Source organism: Phyllobates terribilis, unplaced genomic scaffold, assembly GCF_046119375.1.
Source record: "Phyllobates terribilis strain yellow unplaced genomic scaffold, ASM4611937v1 Scaffold_1__5_contigs__length_1240528914, whole genome shotgun sequence".
NCBI classification, from domain to species: Eukaryota; Metazoa; Chordata; class Amphibia; order Anura; family Dendrobatidae; genus Phyllobates; species Phyllobates terribilis.
In genome coordinates this window covers 48,595,297-48,614,830 of record NW_027362761.1, presented here as the reverse complement: position 1 = coordinate 48,614,830, position 19,534 = coordinate 48,595,297, and the positions used below count along the sequence as shown (strand labels likewise).

Below are 19,534 nucleotides of genomic sequence, written 5' to 3'. Positions count from 1 at the left end.
CTAAAAGAAATCAAGATAAAAAATGTGGTACTCAGTAAGGGTAATTTTTTTCAGGCCAAGTAGAGGGAAAAAATTATGGAATCACCCTGTAAATTTTCATTTCCAAAACGAACACCTGCATCAAATTAGATCTGCTCATTAGTCTGCATCTAAAAAGGAGTGATCACACCTTGGAGAGCTGTTGCACCAAGTGAACTGACATGAATCATGGCTCCAACACGAGAGATGTCAATTGAAACAAAGGAGAGGATTATCAAACTCTTAAAAGAAGGTAAATCATCAAGCAATGTTGCAAAAGATGTTGGTTGTTCACAGTCAGCTGTGTCTAAAATCTGGACCAAATACAAAACATGGGAAGGTTGTTAAAGGCAAACATACTGGTAGACCAAGGAAGACATCAAAGCGTCAAGACCGGAAACTTAAAGCAATGTGTCTCCAAAGCAGGAAATGCACAACAAAACAAATGAGGAACAAATGGGAGGAAACTGGAGTCAATGTCTGTGACCGAACTGTAAGAAACTGCCTAAAGAAAATGGGATTTACATACAGAAAAGCTAAACAAAAGCCATCATTAACACCTAAACAGAAAAAAAACAAGGTTACAAGGGGCTAAGGAAAAGCAATCGTGGACTGTGGATGACTGGATGAAAGTCATATTCAGTGATGAATTGCGAATCTGCATTGGGCAAGGTGATGATGCTGGAACTTTTGTTTGGTGCCGTTCCAATTAAATTTATAAAGATGACTGCATAAAGAGAACATGCAAATTTCCACAGTCATTGATGATATGGGGCTGCATGTCAGGTAAAGACACTACATCTTCAATAAATGCCCAAGTTTACATTGATATTTTAGACAGTTTTCTTATCTCATCAATTGAAAGGATGTTTGGGGATGATGACATCATTTTTCAAGATGGTAATGCATCCTGCCATAGAGCAAAAACTGTGAAAACATTCCTTGAAAGAAGACACGTAAGGTCAATGTCATGGCCTGCCAATAGTCCGGATCTCAATCCAATTGAAAATCTTTTGTGGAAGTTGAAGAAAATGGTCCATGACAAGGCTCCAATCTGCAAAGCTGATCTGGCAACAGCAATCAGAGAAAGTTGGAGTCAGATTGATGAAGAGTACTGTTTGTCACTCATTAAGTCCATGCCTCAGAGACTGCAAGCTGTTATTAAAGCCAGAGGTGGTGCAACAAAATACTAGTGAACGTATTGCAGTGTTTTTTGTGTGTTTGTTTTTCATGATTACATAGTTTTTTCATCAGAATTGAGTGATTCCATAATTTTTTCCCTCTGCTTGGTCTGAAAAAATTACCCTTAGGCTGTGTGCACACTATGCGTTTTTAATGCGTTTCCGCAGCGTTTGTGCAGCTGCGGAAATGCATTAAAAACTCATGGTAGAAGGGCAGCAATGGTCCCCAATGATAATCCGCATGTGCTGTGCCCATGCTGCGGATTTTTCCGCGGCGTTTATGCTGCGCTCAAAAATCCGCAGCATGTCCATTAATTTTGTGGAAACGCGGCGTTTACGCCGCCATTGACTTGCATTAGACCGCATGGATTACGCATCACTGTATATGTAGATGCGTAATCCACGCGTTCTATATATCTATCTATCTATCTATCTATCTATCTATCTATCTATCTATCTATCTATCTATATATATATATATATATATATATATATATATATCTATATATATCTCTCTCTATATATATATATATCTCTCTCTCTATATATATATCTCTCTCTCTATATATATCTCTCTCTCTCTCTCTCTCTCTCTATATATATACTTACCTTCTGTCGGCCCGCGCACCGCTCCTGCTTGGTTCCCGGCACTTTGCAGTGAGTTGAAGGACCTGCGCTGACGTCAGAGTCATGTGACGGGTCACGTGACGCTGACGTCGGCAGGTCTTTCAATTCAAAGTTGCCGGCAGCCGGGACCGAGCGACACAAGACAGCGCGGGCCATCGGAGGGTAAAGTATACATTTATTTTTTTATTTTTACCACTCTCTCGGGTCACACTATATAAATCCATGCCGTTTGCATGGATTTATATAGTGTGACCTAGTTGTCAAGCACTTTCCAGGTGATGCTAAAATCGCCTGGAAAGCGCTTGTCAATCCACATGCGGAAACGCATGTGAATCCGCATGTATTCCGCAGGAAAAACGCATGCACAATCTGCATGCGTTTTTTCTGCCAGGGAGATGCAGAAATTTTCTGCTTCATTTCTGCATCGTGTGCACATAGCCTTACTGAGTACCACATTTTTTATCTTGATTTCTTTTAGTGTTTCTTAAAGCCCTGAAGTTGCCATTTGAAATGCCTTTAGTTTTGTGCCATGTCTGTGATTTGCTTTTTTTCAACAACTGAATAAACATCCTCCGAGCCCGGTGATTCCATAACTTTTGCCAGGGGTTGTATTACCAACCGTTTTTAAAGCGTTTCCGCTGCGGAAATTCCACATCAAAAACGCTTGAAAAACGCATAGTGGGCACGCAGCCTTAGAGCGCTACGTAACCCAAAGCAGAAAAGCCAAAATTAAAAATATACAATTTAAAAAAAAAAACCTGCTTTAGTGGCCAATGTGATATATCTCAGAGTATGATCACAATGGTGAAACAGAAACAATAGCTTTAGATAGGCAGCACAGAAAGCTGTGATAACAAAGAAAATGCACTAAGCAGAAATACGAATCAAAGTTTGCATTTGTTCATTAACAATGATATTTGATCAGGGCCGTATTTGGAGTTTCTGCTGCCCTAGGCACTGTCAGTGGACGCCCCCCACCCCCGGTCACGCCCACCCTCACCCCCCGTCACATCCCCCCCACGTCATGCCCCCCTCGCATCCAATATCTTCCTCCCCGTCTTGGCCGTTTCCCCAAGTTTCATGTAGCTTCTCCCCCCCCCCATTCCATGTAGCCACCCAGCCGGCTCGGGGCACGAACCCCCCCAAAAAAAAAAAAAACGCTCAGGTGCCACCCTCCCCGAATTCCGGCGCCCTAGGCACGTGCCTACAAGTGCCTAAGAGCAAATACGGCCCTGTATTTGATAAGTGTATTTAGGAACTTCCTGGGAAACCAACTGCCCAAATCTTAATTTTGGACTATAATCCAGGTAACCATAATTAGGTAGGCATATAAAGTATATATGCAGTAATAACTGATGGGCATAACAAGCATGTAAGAATCTACAACATAGTGCAGAAACCACAAAAATACAGCATTCCGCAGTCACCACATCCTCCATAAAAGGGTCAATTGATGTGATGACAAATGTCATACACCTTCCTGTTTTGAAGTAAAAACACAAATTTAACCAGTGCTTCCATGCATATACATTAACAGCAGAACTGAACGGCAGAGGAAGAACAAATTATTAAGCAATATATACTGAGCGAACAAACAACATTTAGTAAAAGATCAATTTACTAAAAACAGCTATAGTGGCAGCAACATAATAAAGAATTACCTTTCCTTGTTCTATTAGGAAACTAAATCATAAATCAGCCACAGCCTCAAAAAAAATCTAAAAATCAAGGGCACAACTATAGCAAGCATAGGATGTAGCTGTCTTTGGGCCTTGGTGCCTGAAGGGGGCCCCTCATTGCACAGGGGGTCACCAGTACTAAAAAAGGATGTCCTACACTGGAAGAACCAGTTACAGATTTTGCATTTTGGCAGAGTATGTTTAAGGGGGTTATTCACTTTTTGGGCAATTCCTTCTCAATTACAATATTCCCAGTATAAAATTAAAACTGCCTACACTCTCCTCCGATGCCATTCCTGCAACGTTGGCGCCTAGTCTTCTGGAGAAGACACAACTGACACCTGGAGGAAGTCCTAGAGTAGCAGTTTCGTACAAAGGAAGTGAAAGTGAAGCGGCCGCTGATTGGGTGGAGGGCTCACATGGCCTAATCATGTCACACGAGTTCTGGGAGACCAGGCGCCAACATCGCAGGAACAGTGACAGAACCAAAAGGGAGTATAGGCTGTTTTCATTTTATATGGGGAAATATGGAAATTGAGAAGGTGATATCCAAGCAGTGAACTCCCTGAAATCTCAAAAGAATAAAAGCACTTTTTTATAGTCCTTCAATTAAAATCCAAGCTATTAGTTGTTACTTTAGCAGAAACAGTGTCACTGAAACAGAAGAGTACATGAACATCAGCAGGGGCATAATGACCACGGTCGTAAAGGTCGCAACCGTGCGGGTTGGGACCTGCCAACAATAGCACAATCTTCAACTGGATGTGGGTCCTCGGACGCACATTCAGCTGAAGTGTATTGCGGCGCAGAGACCAATTGGGTCAGTGTATGGCAATAGACGCTGCCGGGCAATCAGAAGCCCGCAGCTGACGTTGGTGTGCACGTTACTGCGGGCGCATGGCATGGCAGTGAGGTCATGTGCTCCTGTCGCTTGCATGCTGAAGTCAGCTGCCGGCTTCAGAACAGGCTGCCACGCTGCGGGGGAGCGGAGGGAAGGAGTATAATGGTTTATTTTTTTTCTATGTATTAAAGAACAACAGCAAAATGGGGGGCATATACCAGGTTGGGGGATATATATACACCAGGATGGGGAATATACATACACCAGGATGGGGCCCAGGATAAAAGACATATATACAAGGATGGAAGATCTATATACCAGGGTGGAGACCAGGATAAGGGACATATATACCAGGATGGGGGTATATATATCTCAATATCAGGATGAGGGGCCGCCCTGGTCCAAATCTTACACCGGGCCCATCGGACTCTAGTTAGGCCATTGAACATCAGTACTGTAACCTACTTCATCCAACCAGGATAAACTTTGATGACTTCTCGCTCCTTTGGCTTTGCTCTGATTATCCAAGCCTCAGGCGTCGTTTCCTTGAACACAGAACTGCCTTTTCCATCATCTGTAGCTCCATTCTTATTAATGATGTCATCAGAAACCAATGTCTGCTGAGTCAGTGTCTGAAGTTCATAGTCCTGTGGGTCATCAGGAATGTAAAAAGCCCTCAAGGAGGATTCCTGCAACATGGGAGACAGAAAATGTTACATCTCCATTGTATTGACATCTAACTAGCCATTTAATGTATTTCATGTGCATCGGAAATCGTTTTAAAAGTAGCTTAAAAGGGGTTTTCTAGTTTTGTAAAACCTCTGTCCTCAAGTGCACTTTATTATATAAAAACAAACTCGCTTTACTCACCACTCGCCGGGTCTAGCGCTGAATCTCCGCCACTGCTCCCAGTGTATGTTATTGTCTGTAGACATAGCATCATTTCGACAGTGCTGCAACCAATAACTGAACTCAGTGGCTCTGTGTGGCTTGTGCTGTTAACTTGGGAAGAGCAGCTGGGATCAGATAGCACAAAATGTGCACACAGCCCTTTTCCACATTTTCGGCATGTTTTTCCCATGCGGATGTGTCACAACTAGTGTTGAGCATTCAGATACTGAAATTTCGGGTATCGGCTGATATTCGCGGTATCGGAATTCCGATACTTTTACAATATCGAATACCGGAATCGGAAGTTCCCATAATGCCTGCGCTCTGCAGTGTCTCTGAACGATGACAAGCTGGGTGGCAGCGCTCAGCTGAGATCCAGCCTGTCATCAGAATGCCATCCCAGCGTGGGAGAATTCTCCTGATCGTTTAAAAGCCGGCGGGCGGTAAAAAGCCGCCGGCTTTTAAACAATCACACAGCCCCATACTGCTTCCCCGCAGCCTCCCACCCGATCCTCCGCTCCCCTCGCCACCTCCCATCCTGATCGTAAGTTAGGACCGGGCGGGGAGCGCAGCACCAAGGAGCGGGGAGCGAAGGACCCGGGCGGGGAAGCCGGCAGTGAAAAGACTTCACCGCCGGCTTTCCCGTTCTGTGCTGCGCTTTCCCGCCGGTTATTTCAAATGAACAGCTGAGGTATCAGGTGATGCCGATCAGCTGTTCATTTGAAGTAGCCGCGGTGCCCTCGGAGGGTTCATGTGAGTTCATGCTTGACTGCATTGCATGAACTCACATGAACTTTCCCACGGTCGCACAGGTCAGCCACACCCCCCAGACCATCAGCCCGTCATGATTGGTGTGTGCGGGGTGTCTGTGCGATGTCTGCGGGTGTGCGCGGTGTCTGTGCGATGTCTGCGGGTGTGTGCGGTGTCTGTGCGACGTCTGTGCGATGTCTGCGGGTGTGCGCGGTGTCTGTGTGATGTGTGCGTGCAGGCAGACATAGGCCGATGTGACACTACTACTCCCATCGGCCTATGTCTGTCCCCCGTCCACTCGTGCCAGCAGGATCAGCTTGATGGGAGCAGTAGTTCCCATCAGCCTGATCCTGCTATTTAAATTGCCCTACTGTGTCCCCAATAAATGTTAGATACATGTCATTGGTGGCCAGTGGTTACCTACAATAAATTAGTTTATACATTACCTGTCCCCGCCGATCGCCACCTAAAATAAAGTAAAAAATAAAAAACGACACCTATACTCACCTAGACACCTAATTCCCCGAAGCCATCGATCTCCTGTAATAAAATGTAAAATAATAAACCACAACCTTATCCTTACCCCTCCGTAGTAGTCCACGAGTGTCCCACGATGATCTCCAGTTCAGAGCAGCCACATAGAATGTGACCGCTCTGAACCGCTGCCGCCGCTAGAATGACGGGGCCGTAAAGCAGCCCCGTCATTGCATAAGCGGGTTCGCCGGAGTTCAGGCAGCGCTGCTCCGGTCAGCTCCTTTACGGCCCTGCTGTATCGTGAGAAATTCCCACGGTACAGCAGTGCCATAAAGGAGGTCTCCGGAGCAGCGCTACCTGAATGCACTCCGGTGACCTCAGTCAGGGGCTCCCGCTGCCGGGAGCGGACGTGTTCCCGGCAGCGTGAGCTTACAGCAGCCATGCACAGCTGTCACCATCTCCAGATGTGACAGCTGTGCATGGGAGATCAGCGCAGGAACGTGGACAGGTAACTATTTTTTTTTAGTAAACTAAGAATTAAATAAAATGGTGCGTTTTATTTCAAATAAATTATTTTTTTCTGGGTGTAGTGTGTTTTTTCTTTTTAACACTTTGTAGGTTAGTAATGGGGGTGTCTTATAGACGCCCATCATTACTAACCTGGGCTTCATGGCAGCTGGCGCTGACATGAACCCCAGCCCTATTACCCCCTGCCACCGCACCAGGGCAGTGGGAAGAGCGAGGCTAAGTGCCAGAATTGGCGCATCCTATGGATGAGCCATTTCTGGGGCGGCTGACGGCTGGTGTTTCTAGCCTGGGAGGGGGCCAATATTCATGGCACCCTTCCTGGGCTATTAATATCAGCCCCCAGCTGTCTGCCTAGCCTTTGCTAGCTATTAAAATAAGGGGGACCCCACGTCATTTTTTTGGGGGGTCCCCCATTTTAATAGCTAGTAAAGGCTAGGTATTCAGCTGGGGGCTGATATTAGTAGTCTGGGAAGCTCCGTGGGTATTACCCCCTTCCCAGGCTTCAAACATCTGCCCCAGCCGTCTGCTTAACCTCCGCTAGAGACTAAAATTATGGGGGATCCCACGCCAATTTTTTTTTTTAAATAAATCCTTTATTTTAACACTAAATGACATTTGAGGAGTTAATAAAGATGCAGTCCCTAAATAATTATTTATTTTTTAATTAATTTTTCCCAAAAATTTTGACGTGGGCTTTGCCATATTTTTGTATGTCAGCCAGGTACAGCATCCAGCTTCTATGAAAGCGCCATTTTCCGGGGTGGCTGCGGACTGCAATTTGCAGCGGGGGGGGGGGGCAGAAAGCTTGGGTCTCCCTGCGCTGCAGATTCCATCCCCCAGCTGCCTAGTTGTACCTGGCTGGACACAAAAATAGGGAGAAGCCCCAAGTATTTTTTTTTTTAAATTATTTCATGAAATTCATGAAATAATTAAGAAAAAAAGGGCTTCCCTATATTGTTGTGTCCGGCCAGGTACAAATAGGCAGCTGGTGGTTGGGGGCAGCCCGTTCCTGCCTGCTGTACCTGGCTGGACACAAATATAGTGCGAAGCCCCACGTCAATTTTTTTTTAATTATTTCAGGAAATTCATGAAATAATTTAAAAAAATTGATGTGGGGCTTCGCCCTATATTTGTGTCCAGCCAGGTACAGCAGGCAGGAACGGGCTGCCCCCAACCACCAGCTGCCTATTTGTACCTGGCCGGACACAACAATATAGGGAAGCCCTTTTTTTCTTAATTATTTCATGAATTTCATGAAATAATTAAAAAAAAAAATACGTGGAGCTTCGCCCTATTTTTGTGTCCAGCCAGGTACAACTAGGCAGCTGGGGGCTGGAATCTGCAGCGCAGGGAGGCCCAAGCTTTCTGGGCCCCACCCGCTGCAAATTGCAGTCCGCAGCCGCCCCGGAAAATGGCGCGTTCATAGAAGCGCCATCTTCTGGCGCTGTACCCAACTCATCCAGGGCCCTGGTGCGGTGGCTCACTGGGTAATAAAGGGGTTAGGGCCAGCTTGGCATTATCAGCTGGCCCTAAGCCCGAAATTCATGGGGTCACGCCAATATTAGACATGACCACCATGAATTTCTAGTAAAGTATTTAAAAAAAACAACACCCAGAATAAAGTCCTTTAATTGAAATAAAGACACAATTCTTTATTGTTCTAAATTAAACTATACTTACCATCACGCCCATTCCAGCTGAAGCCAACGATCTCCTGCAATAAAAGAAAAATAATAAACCAACCTCATCCTTACCTTCCCATGGATCCCACGACAGCTTCAGCTCTGCTACATCGAGATGACAGGCTGGACCGCAGCAGAACGCTGCCATCCAGCCTGTCATCCCGCAGACACTGAGAAGCGCAGGCATGCTTGCGCTCCTCAGTGTCTCTCTGTGACGGCATAAAGATGAGCCGAGGTCATGTCCAATGAACTCAGCTCACCTCATGCACGTCACTGACAGCGTGGGAAAATTCTCCTGCACTCAGCGCTTCAGCGTGAGAATTCTCCCACGCTGTCAGTGACGTGCATGAGGTGAGCTGAGTTCATTGGACATGACCTCACCTCATGCACGTCACTGACAGCGTGGGAAAATTCTCACGCTGAAGCGCTGAGTGCAGGAGAATTCTCCCACGCTGTCAGTGACGTGCATGAGGTGAGCCGAGTTCATTGTCGGCTCATCTGGATGCCGTCACAGAGAGACACTGAGGAGCGCAAGCATGCCTGCGCTTCTCAGTGTCTGCGGGATGACAGGCTGGATGGCAGCGTTCTGCTGCGGTCCAACCTGTCATCTCGATGTAGCAGAGCTGAAGCTGTCGTGGGATCCATGGAAAGGTAAGGATGAGGTTGCTTTATTATTTTACTTTTATTGCAGGAGATCGTTGGCTTCAGCTGGAATGGGTGTGATGGTAAGTATGGTTTAATTTAGAACAATAAAGAATTGTGTCTTTATTTCAATTAAAGGAGTTTATTCTGGGTGTTTGTGTTTTTTTTTAACTTTGACTATGGGGTTAGTAATGGGGGTGTCTTATAGACGCCTCTCCATTACTAACCTGGGCTTGATGTCAGCTGGCATTATAAGCTGACATCAACCCCAGCCCTATTACCCCACTGCCACCGCTACAGGGCAGTGGGAAGAGCGAGGCTAAGTGCCAGAATTGGCGCATCCTATGGATGCGCCATTTCTGGGGCGGCTGATGGCTGGTGTTTCTAGTCTGGGAGGGGGCCAATATTCATGGCTCCCTTCCTGGGCTATTAATATCAGCCCCCAGCTGTCTGCCTAGCCTTTGCTAGCTATTAAATTAGGGGGGACCCCACGTCATTTTTTTTGGGGGGGTCCCCCATTTTAATAGCTAGTAAAGGCTAGGTATTCAGCTGGGGGCTGATATTAGTAGCCTGGGAAGCTCCGTGGGTATTACCCCCTTCCCAGACTTCAAACATCTGCCCCAGCTGTCTGCTTAACCTCCGCTAGAGACTAAAATTAAGGGGAACCCCACGCCAATTTTTTTTAAAATAAATCCTTTATTTTAACACTAAATGACAAGTACAGTAATCAACACTGTCACTGTACTTCATATATATGTGACTGACATGTTTCTATCTATCTATCTAATCTATGTATGATTCTCTATTCCTTCTATTCTAAATTGTCGGGTACAGATGCTGAATTGCCGGCCGGCTTTCTTAAAGAGACGGTGCACGAAAACACTATTTTTTTAAATAAATCCTTTACACTAAATGACAAGTACAGTAACCAACACTGTCACTGTACTTCATATATATGTGACTGACCTGTTTCTATCTATCTAATCTATGTGTGAAGCTCTATTCTGTCTGTTATAAATTGTCGGGTACCGGTGTATGCGCTGATGAATTGCCGGCTTTTCGCATAATACATTCTACATTATTCTTAGTTGTTTTACTTCATGTAGAATTAACCTACAAGGAAAGAAAGGGTTTATTTTCATTCCGATATTAGTGTCCCATTGACTTGCATTGGTTTCCGGTATCGGAATCGGCGATATCCGATACTTTTCGAGTATCGGTCCGATCCAATCCGATACGATATTTCCTGATATCGGAAGGTATCGCTCAACACTAGTCACAACCCCTGGAGGGAATCCTGATGCCAGCAAAGTGAATGAGAATCCTGAAGGGTCATGCACTGGTTGCTTATTTGTGACTGTCAGATTTGGTGCAGCTCTAAATCTGCAGCATGTCAATTCTTTCAGCGTATTTGCAGCTTTTTTTTATCCATTGAAATTTAATGAAGTCAGTATAAAATCATAGGTCTCAGGCTGTGCGCCCACTATGTGTTTTTCAAGCGTTTTTGCCGCGGAATTTCCGCTGCGAAAACGCTTAAAAAAACTCTTGGTAGTACGTGCCCCATGATCCCCAATGATAATCCGCATGTGCTGTGCACATGCTGCGGAAATTTCCGTTGCGGATTATCATTGCGGAAAAATACGCAGCATGTCCATTAATTTTGCGGACACGCAGCGTAATTGCCGCCATTGACTTGCATTGAATCGCTTAATATCCGTGTCAGCACATTTGCACACACAGATATTAAGCGATTCTATGTGCGGATGGTACCCGGGACTGGAGAAGAGGAGACTTCTACAGACCCAGGTACAATAGTACCTGTAAAAAAAAGAATTCAAAATAAAAAATAAAGATTATACTTACCTTCTGATGGCCCCCGGTCTCCTCAGCGATGCATCCAGTCTTTTTATAGCTTGCGGTGGTGTGAGGACCTGCCATGACGTCATTTAGTCGTGTGACCGGTCACATGACTCAATGACGTCACCGCAGGTCCTTCACACCACCACGACCGATACAACAGACCGGACGTGGCGGAGAAAATACCGGGGGGCCATCGGAAGGTAAGTATAATCTTTATTTTTTTTACCATTTCTTATTCTTTTAACTATTACTTGGTCACACTATATAAATCCATGCCGGTTACATGGATTTATATAGTGTGACCAAGTTGTCAAGCACTTTTCCAAGTGATGCTAAAATCGCTTGGAAAAGCGCATGATAACCCGCATGCAGAAATGCATGCAAAAACGCTTGACCAACGTTTCTACCTGGCGGGAAAAAAGTCATTTTTAAGCTGTGTGCCCACGATGCAGAAATGCTGCATATTTTTTCCGCTTCTCCCTGGCAGGAAAAACGCATGCGGATTTTACATGCGTTTTTCCTGCCAGGGAGAAGCGGAAAAAATATGCAGCATTTCTGCATCGTGGGCACATAGAATAAAAATGATTTCGTATTTGGTGCGTTCTTGCTCCAAAAAACACATGGGTGTTAATAAACAATAACAGACAACAGGAGCGGCAGGGGAGACTCCGTGCTGAACCCGGTGAGGGTGAGAAAACAAGTTTGTTTGGTTTTTTTAAACAAACTGCAGCCAGGAAAAAAGGAATTTCTGAACAACTTTAAAATACATGTTAAATTACGAATTACCTTTCAAAGACAGACAAGATACACCTGCACATAATAAAGGCACACCCAAAATAGAATTAGAAAAACAAAAACAGAATTATCTTTTTAATGACATGTTTAGCTTACAAACAAAACCAGACATGATTTAAAAACACTTAAAACGCACAACAAAGTGTACAGAAAAACGCTCATGGCAATAATCTTTTAAAAACAAAACTATCCTCTCACACAATCTAACACACAAAAGAAAAAGGAAAAAAAAAAAAAAAAAAAAAAAAAAAAAGAGTAGACTAAATACAGCCTAAACAAATATGCCACGGAATCCAAAGTATAAATATTTTCAGATATATCACTAGAGACTTCAAAGGTAACATGAAAATAGCCGAGAATACCAGCAGAATATAATGGCAAGGGTATGAAACATTGGATACTTATGGTAAATTCAGTTACAATGCAGTGTTCCAAAAGGGCTGCTGGCACATTGCAAAAACAGGTGTTAACAATTTAATCATAATATTTGATATATAATAAGTTAATCACATCTATATCTATCAAAATTAGCCATCTTCTCCACAGTAAGTGGTGCTCCTTACTGGCGTTTGATGACGTAAGACAGTGACTAGTTACATGATCGCATATCAAATATTATTTGGTAGCGAATGAGTAAAAAGTTATGCGTTTCTGAATGAGTCTAAGGGCTTGCTCCTTAAGAGTGGAAAAAACTTGTTAAAAAATACACCCAAAAAATGCAAGAATAAGGCATATATTAATGTGAAATTGAAACTATTTTTAATGGAGATTATTTTTTTCAAAGAAAAACTGCAAACTGCAAAAGTGCTAAAGGCACCAGCTTCAGTGATGGCTTTTTCCAGTTACCATCACTAATGTGAAGGAATTAGGACAAGCGACATGAAAATAAGCTGCCAGCTAGCAGCAGAAGCCATTAAACCTAGTATTATTGAATGGCAGGACCCCTCATCAATATGGAAAAGCAGCTACTTTAAAAAGGATCACAGTGTGACATTATCTTACTACTTTAACAGAAAAAAGGAGAAGCTGGATGGTAGATATTCCATAACAATTGCACGTAAAATGGGTAATAAAATGTAGTTTACCACCACTTCTTCACTTTTTGCAATTCTTGGAACAGAGATCGTCCTAGGCTGATTCCGCTTTACGGCATCATGACCGTCATATATCTTCAAGCTCTGCTTGCCTAAAACAAAAAAAAAATGACACGCTATGTAGTCCAAATGACACATTATCACAAATAACTCATATGGGGCAAAATACAAAAACACTATAGTATGGAAAAGATTTTCTTCTATAACTCAGTTGCTCAATCTATATACAGTGGGGGAAATAAGTATTTGATCCCTTGCTGTTTTTGTAAGTTTGCCCACTGACAAAGACATGAACAGTCTATAATTTTAAGGGTAGGTTAATTTTAACATTGATAGAATATCCCCCCCCCCAAAAAAATAAATAAATAAAAAAAAAAAAAAATCAAGAAAATCACATTGTATAAATTAGATTTTTTTTTTGCATTTTGCAGTGAGAAATAAGTATTTGATCCCCTACAAACCATTATGAGTTCTGGCTCCTACAGACCAGTTAGACGCTCCTAATCAACTTGTTATCTGCATTAAAGACAGCTGTCTTACATAGTCACCTGTATAAAAGACTCCTGTCCACAGACTCAATTAATCAGACTCTAACCTCTACAACATGGGCAAGACCAAAGAGCTTTCTAAGGATGTCAGGGACAAGATCATAGGCCTGGACAAAGCTGGAATGGGCTACAAAACCATAAATAAGACGCTGGGTGAGAAGGAGACAACTGTTGGTGCAATAGTAAGAAAATGGAAGAAATACAAAATGACTATCAATCAACATCGATCTGGGGCACCATGCAAAATCTCACCTCGTGGGGTATCCTTGATAATGAGGAACTTGTTAATGATCTCAAGGCAGCTGGGACCACAGTCCCCAAGAAAACCATTGGTAACACATTACACCCTAAAGGTTTAAAATCCTGCAGTGCCCGCAAGGTCCCCCTGCTCAAGAAGGAACATGTGCAGGCCCGTCTGAAGTTTGCCAATGAACACTTGAATGATACTGTGAGTTATTGGGAGAAGGTGCTGTGGTCAGATGAGACAAAAATTGAGCTCTTTGGCATTAACTCAGCTCGCCATGTTTGGAGGAAGAAGAAGGATGAGTACAACCCTAAGAACATTGTCCCAACCATGAAGCATGGTGGGGGAAACATTATATTTTGGGGGTGCTTTTCTGCAAAGGGAACATGACAACTGCACCATAGTGAAGGGAAGATGGATGGGGTCATGTATCGCAAGATTTTGGCCAACAACCTCCTTCCCTCAGTAAGAGCATTGAAGATGGGTCGTGGCTGGGTCTTCCAGCAAGACAATGACCCAAAATATACAGCCAAGGCAACAAAGGAGTGGCTTAAAAAGAAGCCAATAACGATTCTTAAAGTCAGTGAGGAAGAATTTCCAGCTTGTCCAGTGGGCAAAGTCATTGAAACCTAGCAACAGTAAACGTTATTGGAAAAGTTCCTTGCATCTGGACTCTACTTCTACTAATCCTGCCATCATTTTTTTTTTTTCAGGCAGCACGCCAATCAAGATCATCGATAGACGTCAGTTATATTGTTTAACTGGTTCACATTGGGCAGTTCACTTCACAATCCCTCAAACTGGTCAATCATGACAATAATAAATGGCAATGAAAATGGGTCTTGGGATCAGTGCGTGATCCAATGGACCCAATTGTGTCGGCTATATATACACACCGAGTCCTTATTGGTGTAAGCACTGTTATTTATTCTTCAGTTTTTCAACAGCAGAGATGCATTTGGTTGTATTTAAAAAAACATTAGAAGATGCCTGAAGCGGAGTAATTTTAGGGCACATTTCTTCCTCCAAACCTGCAGCAATCCTTGCAGTTTTTGTTACTATTGATACAAAAATAAGACATACAGAACTGGATGTAGATAACACAACCAATATAATTTTTCAATAGAAGTCAAGAAATAAAAGAACTAATTGCTAAAAATAACGAAAACCAGAAAAACTATGTTGATGTGAAAAGGTTCTAGGCACTGTGAAATTTGCTTTCATGCTAAAATCAGAGATACAGAGAGACTGGAAGAGTCACATAAAGGCAGAGAAGTGGACGCTCTTTGGCCACATCCCTCACTGATGACCGCTTCATTGTGAACAATGCCCTTTGGAATCGGATGATGACTGCCACACAACTCCAGGCACATTTAAGGGAGGTGAGAGACACTCAAGTATCAGGTCAGACCATTCAAAACCATTTACATAAGCATGATCTGCATGCTAGATGACCTGCAATGGTATCTGATCACACCACCAGGCACAAGCATCATCTTGCATGTGCCAGGGAGCATCTACACTTTACGTTCACTGATGAAAGTTGAATCACGCTGAGCAGAAGTGATGGCCACAAAAGATGTTGGTGATATCAAGGAGAGCACTATGCATCAGCCAATGTTGTCACCAGGTGAGCCCTTGGTGGTGGTGTTACAGTGTGGGCAGGTGTGTCTATTCAATACAGAACTGCTCTACATTTTGTGAATAGTACAGTGACAAGCCCCTACTACTTGAATAACATCATTAATCCTGTCATTGTGCCTGTGCATCAACAACACAGGCCTAATTTCATCTTCGTGGACAACAATGCTCCAGCTCATCAAGATGGCACCTTAAAGTCCCTCAAATGGAGCAGCCTGCAATTTCTCCAGACCCGAATCCCATAGAAAACTTATGGGATCAGCTGAGTCACTGTGTAGAGTCTCGTAACTCTGTATCCCAATACCTCAATGACCTGAAGGCCGCCCAACAAGAAGAGTGGGATGCCATGCAGCAGCAGACAATAACTCCACTTGTGAACAGCATGAGCTGTAATTAATGCTCAAAGGCAGATGACAAGTTATTGAGTCATTGATATTTTTGGGGGTGGTATACCCACCACAGTAGTTGGCTTTTGTTTCAATGAATTGCTTGAGATGAGGAAATCACCATTGCATGCTTCTACTTAAATGCCCTACTTTCATGATAAAATATCAGTGTACCGTGAACTTTTTACGTTTTCCATAAATTTCGCCTGAACGCCAAATATCTCTAACTTTTTGTGAGTTTTGTATATGCTTAGCGGGATTTAATCTTTGAATAAGCCTAAATGCAAAGCTAAAATACCACAACTAAGGGACCAATAAAAAAATACTAATGTAGTAATTACACATTAATTTTCACTAATCTATGCTCTACATTTCTTTATTAATTTGTGCCTAGCTAAAAAAAGACGGCATAGTGTAATAGTCAGTGGAAGAGTTTCACTTGTTGATTTGCATGTTATTTACTAAATTGTCATAGAAAGAAAACCAAGCAGAATACAATCTTACATGCAGCAAATATAGTTATATAAATTCATGGAAATAAAATTGATGAAAAAGATGGATGTTGCAGCACATAATATAGAGAATTGCTCTTGGCATCAGAAATTCTTAAAACACCACTCCAGCGGTTTTTCACTGTAGCGCTGGAGTGGTGCTACTAATGTAAGTTCTCTGTCCTTACTCTCATACTTACCAGCAGCTGTCTTCATCTTATCATCCTGCCAGATGTCTCCAGTGTTTGCTGGGCGTGTCGGACGTCACTTTTTAATGTACCGTAACTCTTTGAGAGCCTTGTTCTGGCTTTCATAGACTTGCACTGAGAGCTTGTGACCATTATCTCTGGCATCCGGTCAGTCAGAAGTTGCAGTCGCAATACGGTGGCACAGGACCGAAGCAGCATTGAGAACAGCTGAATACGGTGTGTGGCGAGTATAATATTAGGTGTAGGGACTTTGTGTTAGTAGCACCACTCCAGCGAAGAAATAAAAAAAAATAGCTGGACTGGTGCTTTAAAAGGGAACTTGTCATGCGAATCATGCTGAAATCAAGGCAGCATGAATTGGACAGGCTCTCTCATTAAAAATCGATGTTTTACTCCGGCACACTGCAGCAATTTCAGAGAAAACTTACTTTAAACAGGAGCCTGAAATGAGGTGGCTGAAAGGATTCGCCATCGAAGCTGACCTCTGCCATCTTCTTCCTGCCTGGGTCTGCATGGCTGACAGCAATCAAGTCATGGTAATAAGGCCGCCTGTACACGACTTATGCTGCACTTTGTCCAGGACAAAGTTTATTTAATCATCGCATCCTAAATGTATTTTTGCAATATACCTCATCATAGCCTAAGTTTCACATGACACTCTTTTCCTCCTCTAATGAAGGGTACATGACTTTCCCCTGCTTGAGCCTTCCCTTAAATTACATGCTGTCATAAGTGGTGCCACAAGTATGGAGGAGAGGCTGAAGTGCTCTATTAGCGCACGGGCTCTGTCTGAACCATCCATGCGCTGTGAGCAACTGCACTTCAGCCTGCTGGTATATGTGACGTCACTTATAGCATACTATAAAGGTGCTCTGTTCATGAAATAAAAGAACTGTGACACACAAATCAGGTTATGCATGATGAGAAACCATCACTGCACATGGAAATTTCCCAACCTGTAAGAAAATGCATATGCAATCAGCACGTTCCTTCCTTTATCTCATACCAAAAAAAAAAAAAAGTAAGCGGAGGAAGATCAGTGTTGAGGTCAAGGATATAATTCACAAATATTAAAAACGTGAGATATTGGGCCCAAGTGGTTCAGTTCCTACACAATCACATTGGAATGCCCAACATAGATTAGCTGACAGAGAAGTAACCCTGTGTAATCCAATAAAACACATTTAATTAAATAACTATTAAAACACTAGATGGAGGCCCGATGCTATGGCATAGGGAGGGCAGTAATGTCACGATGGGGGCAGGCTTTGCAGCGTTGAGAATCTCTCCCCATGTATGTGCTCACCCACCTATCCACTCTCTCTCTCCCCCATGTGCTGACTTCTCCTCTCATGTGCTCTCTTCTTTGACCTGTGTACCCCATGTGCTCTCCCCCTTGTCTGCTGTCTCTCTCTTTCCTGTACTGTGTTCTCCCCTCATGTGCTGTCCCGTTTGAGCTCTCTCCCCTATCTGCTGTCTGCTCCTCTCATGTGCTCTTCTTTGACCTGTGTACCCCATGTGCTCTCCCCCTTGTCAGCTGTGTTCTCCCCTCATGTGCTGTCCCGTTTGAGCTCTCTCCCCTATCTGCTCCTCTCATGTGATCTCTTCTTTGACCTGTGTACCCCATGTGCTCTCCCCCTTGTCTGCTGTCTCTCTCTTTCCTGTACTCTGTTCTCCCCTCATGTGCTGTCCCTTTTGAGCTCTCTCCCCACTGTGTCCCCTCTCTTTCCTATGTGCACTCACCCCAGACCGCCGCCATCTTTGTGCAGGCAGATAGCGGTGGTCACATTAAAACTGCGCATGCGCTCCTCCTGTACAAAGATGGCGGCGGTCAGTGAAGCATTCGTCTGATCCCGGCGGCAGCGTGTACAGCGTGTTCGCGACGGTTTCCATATCGAGACACCCATAACTTGGGTGTTCCAATATTGCAGTTGACGAACTTCCGCCGCTTGGAATTCTGGGATCCGGACACATCTGGGCGGAACAGGATGTGAAGACATTACAAGGTAAGTATATATTAGATCAAACCCTCATAGACAAGTGATATGACAAAATATACAAATAAGATGTCGTTCACACAAGTGCCCACTACGTTAAGATATACCCAGAAGAGTGCAGTAACAAATTATCTCCAAAAGGAGAGCTAGTAGGATAAGGACAGTAAAGTGGGCACAGAAGCAGGAAAAAACTGTCAGTCTGTCTAGCAGTCAAGAATAAATTCTGTTTTTATTAGTTATTAAATAAAATGTATGCTTTATTGGATTATACAGGGTTACTTCTCTTAAAATAGTGGGAACTTGCTGACTAACTTCTTATTTGTATATTTTGTTATATTTGTCATATCACTTATGTCTATGAGGGTTTGATGTTTTTAAGTTACTTATTAAAATTGATGTTTTATTGGATTATACAGGGTTACTTCTCTGTAAGCTGTTTTTTGTACTCTATACCCCTGCATTCTACAATCTATTAGCTACTGACTCCATCACAGATTACCCTAAGGCTGCGTGCCCACTATGCGCTTTTCAAGCATTTTTGCCGCGGCATTTACACAGCGAAAACGCTTAAAAAACGCTTGGTAATTCGTGCCCCATGGTCCCCAATGATAATCCGCATGTGCTGTGCACATGCTGCGGAAATTTCCGCTGCGGATTATCATTGCGGAAAAATACGCAGCATGTGCATTAATTTTGCGGACACGCAGCGTAATTGCTGCTATTGACTTGCATTGAATCGCTTAATATCCGTGTCAGTACATGTGCACATACGGATATTAAGCGATTCAATTTGCGGATGGTACCCGGGTCTGGAGAAGAGGAGACTCTCCTCCAGACCCGGGTACCATAGTACCTGTAAAAAAAAGAATTTTAAATAAAAAATAAAGATTATACTTGCCTTCCGATGGCCAGCGGTCTCCTGTACGGTACGTCCGGTGAGTTGGGCGGCTCGCGGT

At 43.5% G+C, this 19,534-nt stretch overlaps 1 protein-coding gene across 1 annotated transcript in view; it reads right to left on the bottom strand.

The window, feature by feature from the left end:
- DGKQ (diacylglycerol kinase theta) overlaps positions 1–19,534 on the bottom strand; it is a 157,820-nt gene that overhangs the window by 45,680 nt on the left and 92,606 nt on the right. Inside the window, exons 8-9 of the mRNA XM_073661678.1 lie at positions 13,054–13,154; positions 4,812–5,035 (exon numbers count right to left, since the gene is read on the bottom strand). Coding sequence (XP_073517779.1) covers positions 4,812–5,035; positions 13,054–13,154 — 325 coding nt within the window. The remainder of the gene's footprint in view (positions 1–4,811; positions 5,036–13,053; positions 13,155–19,534) is intronic.